The sequence below is a fragment of the Megalopta genalis genome, chromosome 8, assembly GCF_051020955.1.
Source record: "Megalopta genalis isolate 19385.01 chromosome 8, iyMegGena1_principal, whole genome shotgun sequence".
Classification (NCBI taxonomy): domain Eukaryota; kingdom Metazoa; phylum Arthropoda; class Insecta; order Hymenoptera; family Halictidae; genus Megalopta; species Megalopta genalis.
Genome location: NC_135020.1, coordinates 18,983,462 through 19,002,221, shown reverse-complemented (window position 1 = coordinate 19,002,221; position 18,760 = coordinate 18,983,462). Strand labels below are relative to the sequence as shown.

General features: G+C 32.4%; 3 protein-coding genes and 1 long non-coding RNA gene across 6 annotated transcripts; 2 read left to right on the top strand and 2 right to left on the bottom strand.

Moving 5' to 3' along the window:
- The first annotated feature begins 1,517 nt into the window (after nt 1–1,517).
- On the top strand, nt 1,518–8,102 carry Vps8 (vacuolar protein sorting 8). 2 transcript variants are annotated; one of them, XM_033465410.2, is made up of 15 exons: nt 1,518–1,677; nt 1,994–2,272; nt 2,348–2,641; nt 2,722–2,940; nt 3,009–3,188; nt 3,265–3,510; nt 3,585–3,725; nt 3,865–4,320; nt 4,394–5,139; nt 5,717–6,104; nt 6,178–6,345; nt 6,560–6,707; nt 6,790–7,030; nt 7,110–7,323; nt 7,573–8,102. In XM_033465410.2, the coding sequence occupies exons 1-15, from the start codon at nt 1,597–1,599 to the stop codon at nt 7,666–7,668; spliced, it is 3,897 nt and encodes a 1,298-aa protein (XP_033321301.2). In that variant the 5' UTR covers nt 1,518–1,596; the 3' UTR covers nt 7,669–8,102. The 2 variants fall into 2 exon arrangements, with proteins under 2 accessions (XP_033321301.2, XP_076380262.1); XM_076524147.1 differs by lacking the exons at nt 6,560–6,707; nt 6,790–7,030; nt 7,110–7,323; nt 7,573–8,102 and adding an exon at nt 6,409–6,547.
- Nucleotides 8,103–8,162: 60 nt separating this feature from the next.
- LOC117217650 (uncharacterized) lies at nt 8,163–9,980 on the bottom strand. The gene is made up of 4 exons (XM_076524155.1): nt 9,809–9,980; nt 9,251–9,460; nt 8,578–8,796; nt 8,163–8,510 (listed from the first exon to the last, which is right to left on the bottom strand). The coding sequence occupies exons 1-4, from the start codon at nt 9,872–9,874 to the stop codon at nt 8,229–8,231; spliced, it is 777 nt and encodes a 258-aa protein (XP_076380270.1). The 5' UTR covers nt 9,875–9,980; the 3' UTR covers nt 8,163–8,228.
- A 143-nt stretch (nt 9,981–10,123) lies between these two features.
- Nucleotides 10,124–17,417, bottom strand: scny (ubiquitin specific peptidase 36). Of its 2 annotated transcripts, none has more exons than XM_033465412.2 (8): nt 17,122–17,417; nt 15,758–16,297; nt 15,541–15,648; nt 15,237–15,463; nt 14,708–15,106; nt 13,673–14,613; nt 13,395–13,531; nt 10,124–12,184 (listed from the first exon to the last, which is right to left on the bottom strand). In XM_033465412.2, the coding sequence occupies exons 2-8, from the start codon at nt 16,251–16,253 to the stop codon at nt 11,844–11,846; spliced, it is 2,649 nt and encodes an 882-aa protein (XP_033321303.2). In that variant the 5' UTR covers nt 16,254–16,297; nt 17,122–17,417; the 3' UTR covers nt 10,124–11,843. The 2 variants fall into 2 exon arrangements, with proteins under 2 accessions (XP_033321303.2, XP_033321302.2); XM_033465411.2 differs by having other exon boundaries at nt 16,883–17,416.
- A 452-nt stretch (nt 17,418–17,869) lies between these two features.
- LOC143259928 (uncharacterized) lies at nt 17,870–18,442 on the top strand. The gene is made up of 2 exons (XR_013033979.1): nt 17,870–18,174; nt 18,291–18,442. It is a non-coding gene; the product is annotated as an uncharacterized LOC143259928 (long non-coding RNA).
- Nucleotides 18,443–18,760: the final 318 nt, after the last annotated feature.

The window sequence follows — 18,760 nt, the reverse complement described above, 5'->3', positions numbered from 1 at the left end:
TATACATACATACATGAATTCTACATCTCCACTATGATGTAATGATTACTGAAAAATAATTTCATTTATAGTATGTAAACGAGTAATATTTATGGCATGTATCCGTAATAATTCGGACATGCAGTACTTGCATACATATTTCACATATCGTAGTAATGCTGAAAGTAATCTTATTTTCATATGTATGCCTTCTAAGTAAACGAATTTTAGAAGAATATGTGTGGAATTTTCTTTATAGAAAAGGTACTGGTATGGATTAATGCTATATTCTTATTATAAATAACGTTTTAGTTGGTGAAATATTAGGTTATGTTTGTAACTATATTTAAGGGATGTAAAACACGTGCATTCAAACCCACACTACGGGACCAAAATCATTACTATTTTGACAATTTAAACACAAGATTAATTACAAATCAATAAAAATTGAAAGTTTTGTATTTTTTAGTACAGCGCAATGAATTTATTATAATTCAATTTTTTTTATTATAATTCAATGTAACAAGAAGATAGGATATACAACAATAACAGCAAAAACTGTATGTTCAAAAGCAACAGTTAAAAATGTATACAAACTGCTCAACTACGTATATAAAATTTTTTATTTTTTCGAACCACTTTTTTATAATCTAAAATTGTTTAAATTATTTTTTTTTTTTTTCAAATTATATATCATCTATGAGAAATTATGGATTTTTTTAAACTTAATTTTTGTAGGACTTATTGCTCTAGAATTTTTTTAATATTCCATGAGAATATTTTGAATATTCCTTTAGATAGAAAAGGGAAAGGAAATATTGTTATGTAAACCTTGCTTTTGAATAATGCGCCTATCGAGTTGCAGCCTGCAATGCAATAGTTGTAGGTCGGTAAATTTATAGGTCGGTATCCATTGGCGCAGGACGAACAACATATCCAGAATGCAGAACTCTGCATTATCGATGTTCCTATCACCGTACGGGCTCATATGATCCAGCGGTCTTTTTCAAACAAAACCGGAGAATATTGAAAAAATTTTAAATAACGTTATCTTGAAATTACTTTTTAAGTTTAATTCACAAATGGTTTAATGGTTTCTTCTTCTCGCGTGTATACAGAATTCGATACAGTATAGCGAATTCATGCTAGATAAATAATTTTTCATAATAATGCATACACTATTCTATTCAAAGAAGTTTCTTCTACTTATTACTATTGAGCCTAAGGAAAACGTTCTAACGTGCTTAATTTTCACTGTTTTCACGCAATATATTTTTATTTTCATTTTAATTCTCGATTACAGTTCGTTCATTTTAGAAAAACTTCCAAATAATTTATTTCCTAAATAAATACATACATACATACCTAATTCTGAATATGTGTTTATACATTTATACATACTACATACACATGGAATAATTTACGTACGCATGCGCCTTGGAAATTCGTTTTCGGAAAACGCTGGAATTGTAACTTGCGCAAGCGTCCTCTACAGTACTAATATGTACTAAATGTGACAGAAAATCTATTGCAAAGCATTTCTTCTACAGTTCAATGGAAAACTACTACTATATTCATGCATGAACATCAGCTGTGGAATGACAGGTGGAATAAAAAATGGCTGAAAATGGGTTGGGATCGGATGCTGAGTCCCAAGAATACCTGGCAACAGAGATTATTAATTTAGATATTGAAGAGGTGATTAAATATTTCTGAATATTTATATAGCAAACACATAAACTCCGTAAGACACTTAATTTGCAGGTTATGTTCTATATCATTATAGCTATAATGATTCTGTTGTGAAGTTTATTTTATTATGTTTTCTAAGTAATGTAATTACTGTGCCACATTTTTTAAAGTTTTAACAATTCGATTTTTAATTAAGTTCTTAATATATCGAACTTTTTGTACCAATCAATGAATGTTTGTCTCAAACTTTTAAATATACATGTAGTTATCATTTGTAATTAGATTAAGAAATAAAGTATAATATAATCTATATTTCCTTTAGCTGGACAACACAGAATATGCTATACCTGCTGTGGAAGAATTACCCTCTTTAGAAAGTATATTAACAGAGCCTGATTGTGCTTCCTTGTCTGGAACAGACGATGATTTTGGTTTAACAGCAGGAGAGAAATTAGGGAGCAGTGAAACAACAAGTGTTGGAAGTCATTTATCACTAAATTCTTTAAATAAACCGAATAAAACTTCACAATCAACATGTTCTGGTGCTATCTTAAGGCATGTTATACTGAAAGGGATATCTGCACAAATTGTATCAGCTAGTGTGAGTTTTTAAAAACCACAAGGAATCATTAAATATTAAATTAGATCTAATAATTGTATAAATATATTTATTTAGGAAAAAGTTAATGCTGGTTTGGCTAGTGCAGTTGCTGCTGGAGGAAATATGCTAGTAGTTGGTACCAGTCATGGTCTGGTATTAGGTTTTGATTCTTCACAAACGTTGAGATGGTGCGATCAAGAAGCACGGCATCAGGGTTCAGTATCTGCTTTGTGCTTTAATTATGATGGAAGCAGAGTGTTAGCAGGTTTCGCTAGGGGTCATATATTAATGATGGATAGCTTCAATGGAAAAGTATTAAGAATACTCACTGATGTTCACCCTCTTGATACAGCTGTACTACATGTTAAAGTAAGATTTATTTATATATAATATTTGTATTTAATTTATGTTTTACTTTACATTATTAAAAAGCACCTATTTTTCTATAGTTCACAGATTCACCAAAAGTTGCTTTATGTAGTGACAGTGGAGGATCAGTTTTTGAATTAAATTTTACAAGAGTTATGGGAGTACGAGGTTGTGACAGTAGATGTCTATTTAGTGGATCTAGAGGCGAAGTATGTACATTGGAACCTTTGCTACTGAATCATCTACCATCGCACCCCCTTAAAAATTATACATTAGTCGCAATGGCAACATTATCAAAGGTTTGTTTAAATATCTTTTTCTTTATTAATTTTAAAAACGTGTTAAATGTGTTCATACATGTTTTTAGGTACTAGTAGTTTGCATAAGGCCTCGAGTACGTGTTGTGTTAACTCATTCTTTGTCTGGTGCTCCTGTTGCACCACCACAATTGTCCTGGCAACTTGTTGTTATACAAGCAGCAGATACTTCTCGTGTAATTGACCCAGTCCTTGCACTTGCAAGAGATGATGTGGTTCACTTTTATCAAGTAGGAATGTTTCATGACTTTATTCACTAAATAATCACATTGCCAAAATTTTCTACCATTTAAAATTTTCATTTAGGTATGCACCGAAGCTTCTTCAAGAGTGAAATTGTCTCCTTTACGAAGAATGACTCTTCCTTATACAATAAGTAACTTACGGTGGTTAAATCCAAGGTCCTTAGCAGTACTGGATAACCAAGAAAGATTACATCTATTAGATGTAAGAGCGCAGGATAATTTGGAAACTTTAGATATGAGTCGTGTTGGTATTTCATATGCTTCTAGCCATTTTAAAGGTCTGTCAACTGGTGGAAATGTCTCAAAGGTAGAAATTCATTATACAATTTTACTAATTTTATCTAATGTGAGAATAATAAATGTTTTTGTCTTTGGTATTAGGCAATGGCATTAGCTGGTGAACGAGCATGCTATAATACTGTAGTCACATTTGGTACCCAACTTCTATTCTTGGGTACGAAAAGTTTGCATGTAGTATGTATACGAACGTGGACAGAACGACTGAGGCATTTAACGATGCAGGTTTGTATATTCTTAATTTTAGAGAAATTTAATTTTAACAAAATTGTTCAATTTGTAACTTTAATCATTTCTTTTTTCTAACTGCATAAGCTATATGAATGTTACTTTGCATTATGTTAGAAATGTTCTTTTGTTTCAGAAAAGATTTCCAGAAGCATTAGCATTGGGTCTCTCTTTCTATCAAGATAAAGGAAAAGCAGTCGTTGGTCTCCGTGGTTCAAAGCAACGCCGTAAACAAATAGCACGTGATAAAGTGTGTCAGGTTTTAATTCAATACATGGAAGAATTGAATCGTTGCACTGCAGATGAAAATACAGAATCCGAAATAGTCACAACATGTGTAGAATATTGTATACAGTTAGAGAATACGGAATTATTATTTGGGAAGCTATGGGATTTAGTTTCCGAATCGGAGGGACTTAAAACATGCTATCTGCACGCTCTTGAAAGTCCTTTGTTAGATGGAAGTTTGCGACCCCGACTACCACCGTTAATTGCTCAACAATTAGTTATTGTTTATGATCAAGAGGGAAAAGTAGACTCCTTGCAAGCAATTATAGTGCTATTAGACGTTGATTGCTTAGACATTCATCAAGTAGGAGAAAACCTGTATTATAATTATTTTTTAATTCCTATTTAATTTGGTTTAAATTAATTTTAATTTATAGGTGACCACAGTTTGTCGACAACGAGGACTTTGGGAAGCTTTAATACATCTTCAAACAACAGCACTGGGTGATTTTACTGCTCCGATTCATCAACTCGTACCTATTTTACAAAGTTCATTAACGAATTCGATAAATCCATTAACGCGAGATATTATACAGCTTGGTAATGCAATTCTGGTTTATGCCAGTTGCTGTCTCGCTGGTCGTGGGTTTCCAAGGGACGAGCTTCCTGAAGGTAAATCCCAAAGAGCAAAAACAGATGTATTGAGGGCTTTACTTTCACAGCATTCTAGTTTAGCTAACGACTCAGAAAAGCAGTATCCATATCTGAGAACATTGCTTCAATTCGATGCGAAAGGATTTCTTGATGTGATAGCAATTGCATTTCAAGAGCCAGAATTTACATCTGAAATGGGTCTCAGACAACGGCAGAGGCTTATAGATGTACTGCTAAATATTGTCATGCCTAGTACACCACTTAGTCCAAGGAACCCTGACTGTATCACTGACGATCAAAGAAGTCTAGTTCTTATATTCGTAGCTAACGAAGTCGCAGAAAATACAGTTAGTTTGGAATCTAATATGTTAAATAAGATGATAGAAATATTATGTACTGATTCAAATATGGGATCATCAAAAGAGCTTAAGACTGACAAAGAAAACGCAATATTGGGATTGTTACGTTCAAAGAAATTGCGTAATATATCAGATAATACTTTACTCAATCTGGCTGAACGAGCTAAGTTGTAAGTATAAACTAAAAGTTCTTTTTTAATTTTATTAACCCCTTACCATACACAATATTAAGTCAAACTCGTGTCATGAAAATTTTAAACAAAATTTACCAAATATGAATGCTATTTATTTCTTTTTAACACTACATAAATATTTTTTTCTTCCGTTATATAAAAAATATAAATTTTCTTTTTTCTTCTATGAAATAATCAAGAACAAACAAGTTTAATAGTTGTAGGTGTAAACAAAATCATTTGGTAAGGGGCTAATGATTGTATAAGTGTTTCTAGGGTGATTCACTAAATTATCTCCTTTGCTGTATATATATAAATAATATTTTTGTTAAAATATACCTTGGCATCAAAATATTCTTTCTACTGAATTCAACTTTTAATATGATGCAAATTGCATACAAAATATTTTTTGTATCATCATAATTGAAGGAGATATTTAGATTGCTACCTAATGTGAAATAAATTCATAAACAAAGTGTGACATTAAAATTCCGCATTTCAAGAAATTCCATAATTTTATTAATGCTGGTAGCATCATACATAGTAACTTGTATCGCAGTACATAATGTTACAGTATGCAAGTTGCGGAGTTGCTGTACAGTGCCAGAGAAGACTGGATTGCAGTTTGCAAATGTATGGTACTGCATCCATTCAGACACCATGATATCTGGCCCTGGTTAGAACGTCTTTCGCAGAGTTCATTACAAGAAGTTGTTATGGTTAACATTGAAGCTCTAGTAGGAATCAATGCAAATCAATTTGCGATGCTTATAGCAACACATATGCAACATAGTATTGAAAAAATCATACGAAAGCTAACAAATAACCCAAGTTTACAGTATATCCTATTGGAAGCTTTGTATCAAATAGTCCAATATAAAGAAGAAGACATTACATTAGAGCTCTCAATCGAATTGTTAGAAAAGTATTTGGAATTAATGTGCGACATGCAACCAGAATGTGTAAGTAAAATTTTCAATTATACTCATATTTGAAAATTCGTTATTTCGGAAATTAATTATTATCTGAATACAGGTAGTTCATCATATTCAAGGTGCCCATGGTTGTAGACTGAACAAAGCACTTAGTATAGTTCAAAAAGCAAAGCATAAAGATGCAGAAGCTGTAATGTTGGAAAAGTTGGGCAATTATCAGGATGCATTTGAAATTCTTCTGAAAGAGTTTCAAAATAATCTCGAACTGGTAAATATATTGTATAGAAATAAATATTGATAATATGATCAAACATAAATTTTATATTTTTAGAACAAATAGGTGATTCTCAGAGATTTTGATATGTCAAACTAGAATTTGATATTTGTTTTTTCCAATTACCTTCAGTTGATAATTGAAGATGTATAAGAATTCCCAAATGCAGTAATTGATTTATAGGCATTTCATGAATGCTTCTTTCCAGTACTGTCGAAACGAGATTTCAGAAAATGAAACAATTCATACCACTGTACAATTGGCTGGGTTGTGCAGAAGGTCTGCTGGAAATTTAGATTGGATGCCGCTTGTTGAAACCATACTTAAAACTCATTCAAATAGTAACAATGAAAGAGGTATTTTAGTTAGCAGTATAATAATATACCAATAATATAGTTTTTATATTTACAAATAAGAATTAACTATGTTGAATTGCAGTTGAAAAATTAAGTGGTAAACTGTTAAGGATCGTGTTAGAATTTCTGAGTGGTACAACGGCACTGTCCGTTGTGCTAGAACAAATTCTAAAACATCCACTGGCAACAAGTGGTACAATAGGCGATATAAGACAATTGCTATCTGGAGTACTTACACATTCTCGATATGAGCAAACTTTAGTAGAAACTACTGCACATATGGTCAGTTTAGAGCTTCACAAGGCACTCAAAAAATCGTTAAGGTATTAAATGAATCAACATCAATGTTAAACATTGAATCGATATTAAAAGTTGTTTAATTATTTGAATCTTTATATTTAGGGATGCAGGAAAAGCATGTGCTAGTATATCACTGATTTGCCCAATATGTCGTCATTTGTTGTCACAATGCACGGATTATGCAATAGTTTTCAGTTGTGGTCATGGTTTTCATTCAGAATGTTTGGGCGAACCGAGATCTTGCTATAAGTGTTTACACTCGAAGGGATGGGCTCCCATTGTTACTAATATCACACGTCCTACCAGATCATTCCATGTAAGCAATATTGCAATTATTCTTGTTATTAACCCTTTGTGGACGAGGACTTAAAATATTAAAAGAATCTTTCTCCGAGAACTGGATTACATGTAAAATTTAATCTAATCTAAGATCTAATCTTTTGTGATATGAATAATATTTATTTGCATACACTTGATATTGTCAATATGTCGACATTCGTCCTTAAAAGGTTAATTCATACTATATTTTGATAGTATTATGTTAAAAAATGCCATTATTTTGCAGGAACATAAACAAATTCTACCACCTGAATTTATGCGTAAAGATCTTACTCTAAGACTTGCACCACCCACTTTACCAGATCTTGAAGGTATTTTCTAATCTAGTCTTCAAATATCAAAATTTGATATCACACTTACCAGTGGACTGTAGCATTTTAACGATAAAACAATGACTCTGGACTTTTATGTATATGTATATTATACCAGATCTCCCATTTTCATTCCATGAACACCACTTGGTTTTGTTTCCATATATCATATAATAAATTTGATCCTCACAATTTTTAATAAGGTCCCCTTCTATACAATTACTCGAGTACAGTGTGTTATTATATATCCCCCTTAATTAACTAAATTCCAATATTTAAGTCATTTGTCTGCTTGACTAGATAAAAATATATTGTACCTTTGTATATTGTAAAGTAATATATTATGTATAGATTCGATAAGAATTTATCGCTGTAAATTCTATTCCTTTTGCAGCACGTTGCCAAATATCAGTCATTAAGTAAATAAAGACATTAATTAAGATGATTGAAACATTTTCATTTTCTGTCAATATTTTATATTGCTTCACATGTAGATGCAAACTGCTTTCAAAAATATGCAATAAATATTTATTGGAATTGAGATGTATACATGTGCGCATACACATTGATTCTATGTTGGATAATAAGGACAGATAATTTTACGTTTAATATTCTTGATAATCAAAACTGGTTTTTTGGGTACATTCTCTGCCAGAATTTGATTAGGATCTAATGGCTCATATCCTAGCAATTCACCTGTTAGTAACTTCACAACAAATGAAAACGTACTCAAATCAGATAAAAATGACTTTTGCATAGGCAATAACTCAACATTGGAAACATAATTGTCCACCACTGATTCTAGTTTTGTAATATGCGGAATAATGTTTGATATTGATAAATATTGCTGTAACTGTAATTCAAAAGAAGAAACATTGAACTATTATTGGTCTCAAGTCAAGATTAGTCAACTCCCTTACCTTATAATCACATTTCTCTAAGTTATTCAGAAGTTTCTCAACTTCGTTAATTAACTTGTATCCTTCCAATGCATGACCACGGTTATAAGAAGGATCATGAGCCTGCAGACATACTTTTAACAAGATCACTTCCTTTTTTACTTTATCCAATAGCAGTGATAATGGGACTCCATGTAATGTTCTACTTGCCATACGAATCTTAGAATATTTATCACAAATCTGCACTTATATATAATTTAATGAATTTCTAAATTATTATGACATATAAACAAAGTTCAATAAAATTATACATTAAATGATTATTTGAAATATAATAAAAATGAAAAAGGAGAAAGTACAATTGTTTTTTGCAAACAACAGTATTTTAGAGGAATTTAGGTGACCTTCAATTTTTTTGTGATTGTAGTATTTTTGGAAGAAGTTCAAGTGATCTTTCATTTAAAAAATTGAGCATTTTAGTGTATCTAACAATTTTTTGTTTGCAGTATTTTTTCTTAATTTAAGCTGGCCTTCAATTTTTCAAACGGGAAATACATATTAATTAGATGATGTGAAAGGTACCAAGACAAATTCAAGTAAAAGTACAAAATGACTTCACAGTCCAGTAACTGTGTGAACATCTTATGTACCAAAAGAATAGGTAATAAAAAATAGTAAATACATAGAATATTACCTGCCGATTGATAGAGATCCATGAATTCGAAATCTTATCGATAAACTGTTTTATTTCGTTACCTCCCGGATGATGCGGATCAATTAAATTCCATAGAGAGTCAAGTTTATTCTCAAGTCCCCGTGAAATGTTATTGAATACCATGAGCTTAGATTCTAATTCATGATTAATTCTTAAATTGTAATGATTCTCGGTTTTCAATATCGCTACCTAAATAAAAACCGATAGTCTTATATTTTTTGCTGGTCTTTATTTATAATATACTTTTTTGTCATTTTTTCAAATAAACGTTAATGCACTTTTCCATTCTTTTATATCCATGAATTATAGTTGTCGAACTTCATTTTTTGTACGCCCACTGTAAATGCTTTTTTTATGCTAAATAACTCAATAATACGTATTTTTAATATCAGTATGTCATACAATTTCGTTTTTAAACATTCCCGTGACAACAATGAAGTTTCAGTTAGATCGCAAAACGAATTAAGTAAATCGGAATTAGAATAATTGATGTCGGCTTTTGGGAGTATGAAAATGTTAAATCGTATAAATACTCACATTTCTCTCAAGCGTGTTTATGAGCTCGCTTTGGGACATTTCCTCCTTTTTCAGCAGAAACTCCATTTCTGAATAACCAGAAATATGTGGGATGCTTTTACAAATAATAGAGATATATAATATCGGCAAGATATAACATTAATAAAATGCTAAAATAGATACGTGCGTCTACAAACTTTACATTCTCGCTCGGAAATACGATAGTCTTATTTTTTCCATTACAGCATGGATGAATCTCGGTTTCTATGGATTTTATCGTTTTCTATTCTTATGTTCCTCGATATATTAATGTTTCAAACATCTCACAGATGACAATTGCTTTTTAATTATTATTATTTCCTTTTTTGTTACGATATTTGATACATAAATTAAATCTGGCATTCGTCGCTATATAATCAGCATCACATATGTTCACAATACTAAACATAGTGATCTTAACAAAATCTTGAAATCTGTTCTCGCAAATGATACATGAATTTGCATGCCCCTTGTAACGACCATTATCCTACCTCAGCGGATGCAGAAACATCGTGCTCTTTTACTACAAGGTTACATCATGATAATTATATTATATTTACCGCGTTACCAAGCTAATACGATTATTAAATTGCGTCTAATACTTAAGATATAGGTCCAGCGAGCATACGTCAAATACATGTACCATTCAAAACGAAATTATCAGTGAGAATCAGTAAGATCCGTTAATAATTGCCAGATCTCAATATATGTTATCTTCTTTTGGCTCATATTTAGTTTGTAGAATGATATAACGAGGTATTACAATGTAACGAGCTGACAAAATCGCCGGGCTCTTTAGACTTCGCTTAACAATTTAGCTATGGCTTTTGCAATTTTTAATGCACTATAAGAAGTCCACATTGTTAAAACTCTACACTTAACTATATAATTTACATTTTTCGTTTTTAAGTAGTATTTCAATAACTCAATATCATTACTTATCTTTATAATTAAACATTCTCCTTTCGATTATACACAGCTTCCTCAATCACTCTGGAATTATATGTATATTAATATATAAAAAAATTCAAAATCCACGTATATTCACAAGTATGCACATTAATTATACTTTTAATGAGAAATCGTTCGCTTAACGGTTATAATAGTGAACTCGTTTTCCTGCAATATTCACTGTCTAAGAATTTCATTCTCTTTAATATAACGCTCGATCAAGAATTGCTGCTCGATTATATTATTTTGGCTATCGTTCGAAGAGGGAGGAGTATCTTTGTCGACCAAAACAAAGGACGGATTATTATGTTGTAAAGAACGCAGGGTATTCTCCAAAACGAAATTGAATTTTAATTCTTTTAATAATAAAAAATAATTCAATCGAGAATTAAATGTATGCAAAATGAAGTGCCACATGTACATACCGTGCTTGTAATTTTACTTTAATATTATATTCGGCATTATAAATAACATAAGATTAGTATAAAATAGCTTTTTAAATTCTTGTAATTATTATGTCATGTAGGATTTAAATAATTTTTACAAATAAAATTCAATTACGTAATTCAAATTAAATAACATAACGGTGTAAAACTCTTATCGGTATATTTAAAAATTACTAATGTAACGTTTAAACACCATAGCAATCATTCATCCATTCCTCCAATATTACGCGTACAAGACTAAATCAATAACGTTCAAAAGTTAATTTTATTCATTTTGAACACAAGATTGGCAGAGTTACTGATACTCATCCCCCATGTTCTGTGTAGTACAATGTCCATGGACACAGAGTAAACTACAAAACGACGTCAGAGTACTTTTAAGTCACTCTCAGGAACGTACAAGACTGTTATCATGCAGTTTGAACCCTTTACAATTAAATATTGAATATTTAGTTCCAACGTCAATTGTCTAAATTAGCATTAGTCGCTTCCACGTTTTCGCATCAACATGTTGAAAAAATTACAATTTGCTTTAGCAATAGAAGAACTAACAAAGTCTTTTGATATCGGATTGCTTTTTAAATTTCTTTTCTTCTTTCAATAATAATTCTCTTTTTATTTTATTCCCGTTGCCAGTGTGCTCGAGAATGACTATGGTATCTGTAATGTGCTGATCTGTATTGTCTACCATGCCGTTGTCGACTATGGGTAGAAGTGTTGTAATACTGTCTCCGATGATAATTATTAAGAGACCGGTCCCACGTTTTACCGTTTTGGTACTCTTGGAAAGGATTGTAGCCCGTGTTACTTCTGTCTTCATATGTTCGGTGATCCTTCACCTTCTTCACTCGACCACGATCTATATCGTCGTCGTTTGTATTAAAATGACGTTTACGTTCTTCTCTTCTGTCGTTGTCTACCTCTCGATCTAAATGCGTTCTGTTTCCGTTCCAATTTAACACTGTAAACATATAAACATATATTATGCTGTTAATATCTTTAAACGCATATACATACAAGATGACTCATTTGAATACATCCACTCGAATATCTTCAAAACTGTTGACAATACTAAAAAATGTTTGAGACAAAAGTTGAACAGTTTAACGTGACACATGATTTAGCATGAAATATATTTTTGTAGATAGAAATAAAAAAGGCATTCGAAAGTGGTTGACGCACTGGTTGATGCAGCTTGCAATACTCCCCATTTTGGAAATAATATGCCACTTATGACTTCAAAACATTACCATACAACGGAGAGCACTGCACGATATTCAAATTGAAATATTCCTTAAATCAATGGTTTTTAAACACAAGTGATTCAATAGTTTTTATAGATAATCACAACTGTCATCAGTACACTCAAAAATATATAATTCCGTTTGTAGCAGCCATTGTGCTGCAACTACGCGCCCGCCTAGAGAAACCTTCAATTTTATAGCGGTACACGGCCGGCGACAGTAATAACAGTAAGAGGATTCGCTTGCAGAGGCCAAGGACTAAGTAATAAACTTTCCCTGGCCGTTGCAAGTCGAAAATGATTTTATTGACTTTTGAAGAATAATTACCGGCCGCCTACCGCTACAGGGCTACCTGGCTGCGTGGCTACCTTTGTCCAAGGTGACGGTTACTCCTAAGGGGTTTCCTCGACCGCGCTAAACGCGCAGCCAGGTAGCCCTGTAGTGGTCGGCGGCCGGTAATTATTCTTCAGCAACATCTGCTGTACCCATGGGGTTGTTAAGAAAAGTCAATAAAATCATTTTCGACTTGCAACGGCCAGGGAAAGTTTATTACTTAATCCTTGGCCTCTGCAAGCGAATCCTCTAACTGTTATTACTGTCGCCGGTCGTGTACTGCTATAAAATTGAAGGTTTCTAATATTTGACAAATTGGACTTGATGTTCGTACTTTCATTATGGATTTAAATATCGCCACTTTTTACATAATTCAATCAAGTACGATTCAAAAATTACACATTCCTGTAAAGTGGGCTTTTGAAATATTTGAATTGTTACAAATTTTTGAGTCTTGGACATTTATCTTACTATTTAGTAAAGGAATGTTTGATTGGCGACACGCGGAAACACAACGAATTGATGAGGATTTTGAAGGAACAGGTGCTGGTTTCAGTGGAAAATTCGGCAATAATATTCGTTTACTGTACTGACCCGTAGAACTACCATAACCGCGGTGAGACATCTTTAATAAATGTGAAACTGTCTCCGAATGGTTCGTTCCATTGAAATCCCTTAAGGCCGCAGCACTGGGGGTAGTGTTATTATGACTAATCTTATTAATGTCTTCCCTGTATAACCAAGAATTACAAGTTACATGAATATGCCATAGTAAATAATTGAAAACACATTTCAAATAGTCATAATCAAGTAATTTTGATCAATTTGGTAGTTTTAGTATTAATTAATTAGAAATTTGAAAGATTACTTACTTATCCGTAACGGACCACCCATTAGGTGCCGCAGTCGACGCAGGAGAAAATGTGTCCTTCGAAACTTGCCATCCTTTCATACTAGTTGCTGCTTTTGTGATAACTTTCTCATCTTGTCCAGTCTTTATTCTAACAGACTGATGCCACTTACTCTTACTATTTTCCACTTTGTTGCATTCCATTTTACCATTTGCTTCCAATTGACCATTCTGATACTTTTTCAGACTGGTAACGGTACTACAGCTAGAACCATTTTGCGTTTTTGTACATTGTACTACATTACTTTGATTTTGCAAAACATTACTACCATTAGTCTTCGATACTGATTTTTGTACGTCCTTTGTGACAAGAACCGTTTTAGGTGAATTACTTTTTACTGAACATCCTTTTTGGACACCGTTAGTGCCAGTAGGAGAAGTGTTTGGTTTCGACGTGATATTTGAGTTTATTTTATTTTTTACTGATCCAGTGAAATTAGCATCTTCTTCTTCGCTAGATCCGTCATAAGGTACCAAACTATTTTCATTCAAAATTTTTCCATTTTTAATATGCATAATTAACCTCGGTTGCGTTTTGTCTTGCAATTTCTGTGGCAACTGTGGTCCAATAAAATTGGTTACTTTTTGTGTGGAAAACTGTGCATCTGAATTTTTATTCACTGACACTTGAGAACTAGTCTCCGAATTTTCGCTACATTCTTTAATAGTCAATGTGCCATTCATCGATCCATTTAATGTTATCAATCCAGACGTTGACGCTTTAGGACTTATCGTTCTATTCATAGGACTTCCAGGTGAGGACAATGTATTGTTTACAGTCAATGTACCATTTAATTTAACAGTCTGTTGATTCTGTACCTGAGATTGTGTCAATTGCTCCATCTCAAAAATCATTATATATGCGTTTGTACTCAATACATTACTCAAACTAATTGGACGAACCTGCAAAAAACACATTTCAAGAATATTTAAGATCTATTCTATGAAAGTTGATAGATTATACTGTTCAACAAATGTTGAGAGTAGCAAGACTTACACAAGAATCATCAAAAGAATAGTAATGACCCGTTGAAACCTTGGCAACCGCAGTATAATGGCCACAATTCACTGATGGACCCATATGCGTCACTATTGATGTCAGTTTGTATGTTAGCGGTTGTACAGGCTCCCCTGGTTCCCTCCAGAGATAAGGACCCATATCAATAGCCTGTTTAAAACCTATATGTTTCGATATTTTTCCACCTAGAACGCTAAACCTCTTCAACTGTACACAAAGTACTTTGGGAGGTCGTTCTAGACTGAACTGTTTTGTGGCAGGAACTCTTCTTTTACAAGCTTCGCATTTGTAATCATTGTTATCTAACTGTTCTCGACTAAAATAACTACTTAATGCTTCATCTAGAGTACTTGCTTTCCGTATATCTACCAGTAAGTCCTATAAAGATTTAGAAATATGCTTCATTTCTGTTACACAAAAAGATTTATCAACCAAAGATTTACTTTCAAAAAATTCGTTTTCAAGTAAAAAATTGCGAATTGGATTAAGTATCCGATTTTATATATACCTGAAAATGCTGAAATGTAGTAGAAACATGCCGACACTGTAGGCACTTTACTTCGGTACGAATATAACCACCAAAAATTTGATTAATAGGAGTTGTCTCTTTAGAGTAACTGTCTAATTTACTAGCTTTGTGCCTTGCTAAATAAGCTTTCTCCATGCCTTCTAATAAATAACGTAAAAATTCATGAGCATCTTCTTGTTGCCCTGGCACCATGGTTCGGCAAATGACTAGTAAACAAATTGAAAAAGTATTTATACAGATAATCGAAAAATGTATGAATACCCTTCAATACACAAATACTCACGCTTCAATTTATTGTATATATAAAATGGCTTAATAGCACATCCAGACTTTTGGTGACTAAATTGTAAAGTCTTTGCCACTGCACAGGTAAGGCACTCTCCACCTGCATCTAAAATTAACCTACTATCAAGATATGATACAAAAGCATAAAATTATAATATAAACTTTTATTCAACACAGTTTGTGTTATTAAAGAAATACAATCTATTGAAACTCACCATTTTGTTCACATTTTGATGTGTGGTGTGTATCTGATAATAACCAGTTAACAAGTGCTGGTACATGAAACAATGCTTGAAGTGTACTATTCAAATAACAAGTATTTCCAACATTGTACATGCCCGCTCCAACAGGAAATGTGCCTTTCCATCCTAAAGTGACTTTCTTTGAGGAATAAAGAGTAGTAGTTGGTTCTGGTAAACTCGGCCCCTTAGGTAATTTTTCATTTTTCTTTCCATAATTCCCACTGTCTTTCACTTTATCCTCAGAATTTTCTGAGTTTGGTAAGCTTAACACAATGTACTTGGCTTTGAGTTGATCCAGAATTGTTGTTTGATAATCATCCGCTTCCGTATATTGAATTTCTGATTGTAGGATCCTAGATGCACTACCAACTAAATTTGCTGATAAGTCATCTGACGTTTTGGATTGACTCGTATCCAAAGTACGGCGGAGTGTGGCCGCTACCGGATCACAAATGCTCACGGCAGGCATTGTGATCTTTTTCTTTTGTATCAAATGGTCCTTGTCTGTTATTCCTACGAATAATTAAAAACCCAGTGTTTAATGATGTTTACAATACATACAATATTTTAATTTTTTTTTCATTATTTATATATTTATTTTCAAATCGATGTAAAAATAACAGAATTAAAATTTTCAAATTCGTTATTAATTCAATTTTAATTTTACGTATTATTGGAAACTTTATTTATTTTAAATAGGACACATGAAATTAAATATTGCAAGTAAATAAATGGAATGATATTTAACAGTGAACGATAAAATAACCCAATTACTTCACAAGTCACTTTGCCAAAAGTGATGAAAGAAACAATATTTGTGGTACAATAATCGTACATTTTTCTTCTTGACACTTAAGATAAGTGCATGCATGATGAATGCCGCAGATGTTGAAGTGAAAGGGTTAATTCCATAACTAATTCATGTACAAAGGTACGTTAATAAAGAATCGATATTTCGTTTCAGAAATCATTTAATACGTAAACAAAAATGTTGAATTACTTTAAGTCCGATACAATATTATATATGAAATCTGTAACGGAATGACTCAAAAGCACGCGGCGTGTAATAGATACCGCGCGAACGGATTCATTGTTTACCTTCTCCTCGTGATTATACACGTTACAGCCCGTACAAAGTATTTTTACTGACGATATCACGATACACTTCACATAATAGACGAAATTCTCGGATCTCGATCACGTAGAATCACAATGCTATCGATTTATTCGAAATTCCACACGCTTACGTGCTCGGAAACGGTTACCGGATCAGTTTAACTGAGGGCGCGTGTCTCCGGCCACGAGTCATTTTTTCCCGCGTACTTTGTCACACTTACCCAATTGTCGTTTCGACGCGTAAAACGATAACGATAATCCCAATGAAAATCACTGTTAAAAATAACACGCGTCGGCACTACACGACATTTTTTGAACCGTTAGTTTCACGCATAGGAAATCAAGGCCCATCCTCTATTGAGATGTCAGCCATTTGCAATTACATAGGTGGCCATTAAACTTTTTCTGGTGGATTGTACGACACGTTTGAGGGCGCCTAAAACATAAAGTGCGGTTCTTATGTCAGTGGACGTGCGATAATTGCTCTGAAGTTGTTAAAATTATAATCGACCAATAACAGTTTGTGAACCATTCTTGCATTTTCGTTTTTCACGTAGCACCTCACTGCTCATGCTTCTTCTGCTCTTGGTGGATCAAGAAAATTTTCAAATGTTAATAACTTGAGAACAAAGCTGAAATTACAAATTTTATATTCATATTCTGTAAACCTATCGCCTAATTTTCTCCCACCAATTACCGAATGCCACTATAGAATGTATGTACATATGTACATACATTGTATATGAATTAAATAATATCAAAAATTATAAAATCTCTATGAGAAGACATTAAAATATTATTTTTATGGAGCACTTTACATTGTTTAAATTTTTTTAATATTTAACATACAATTGTATAATTATTTTCAAACTGCATTCAAACGATATGCTATAAAATACATTGTTGCAGTTCATTTGCGTGTTTAAAACTTAAATAATCTTTATACGCTGCTATTACAAAATTATCTCTTGGAAATATTTAAATCTAAATACCTGGAAAGATAGTTGGCTATGTGAGTGTCAGGCACACATATATTTTGTTATTGGTTAAAATGATAACGTCAACGAATCAGATTATGGACGAGTATTAGATTTTACTCATTAGAATCTTCCCTTCGAAGTTCTTTCTAAAAGTAGACAATACATTACAATGTACATACATAGTGCATACATGTGTATGCCAAAATCGAGGTGTAAGGGTATGTATGCACTAGTGCATAATGTTGACACATTCAGAATTCATAGCTGACAAGAAGACAACCATAAACTATGCTGGTACGTTCCAGTACATTTGCCTCAGATTAGACGCGCCTTTTTGTCAGCTTTGCATCACATACGTATATCTCTTGTACTGATTTACTAATTAAGTCAGAATTTTGTATTCATAACAGGAAGAAAATTTCCTTTCTATCTATACTATTCTCTCTACTACAAGTTCAAGAATTGATGGGAAGCATAAAGTATAGTACCTTATACTTACACGTATATAAAATAGAAAAAAATAGTGTACTTAAATAGAAAGAGATAAAGAAATTATGCTGTGTTTAGGCTTTTTTTTATCAGGAAAATTTCTTTAATCAACTTGTAATGTTTCCATTATGATATTATATAACAATTACGAAGTACCAACATTTTATCACTAGACAACTACATAGTGTTTTTATATTGTATTTTTTATTCGAATTCAATTTTAACCGGAATGAAAGTGTTTCCATTTCGAATTTGCTAATTAAAATCTTTAGGTTCCATAGCAAACATTGTCTTAGATGCTGACTTGTCTACATGTACTTATCGTCACATTTGCATCAATTTTATCACTTGTTAAGGTTGCTACAATATCCATGAAGAATCTCTTTCTGGA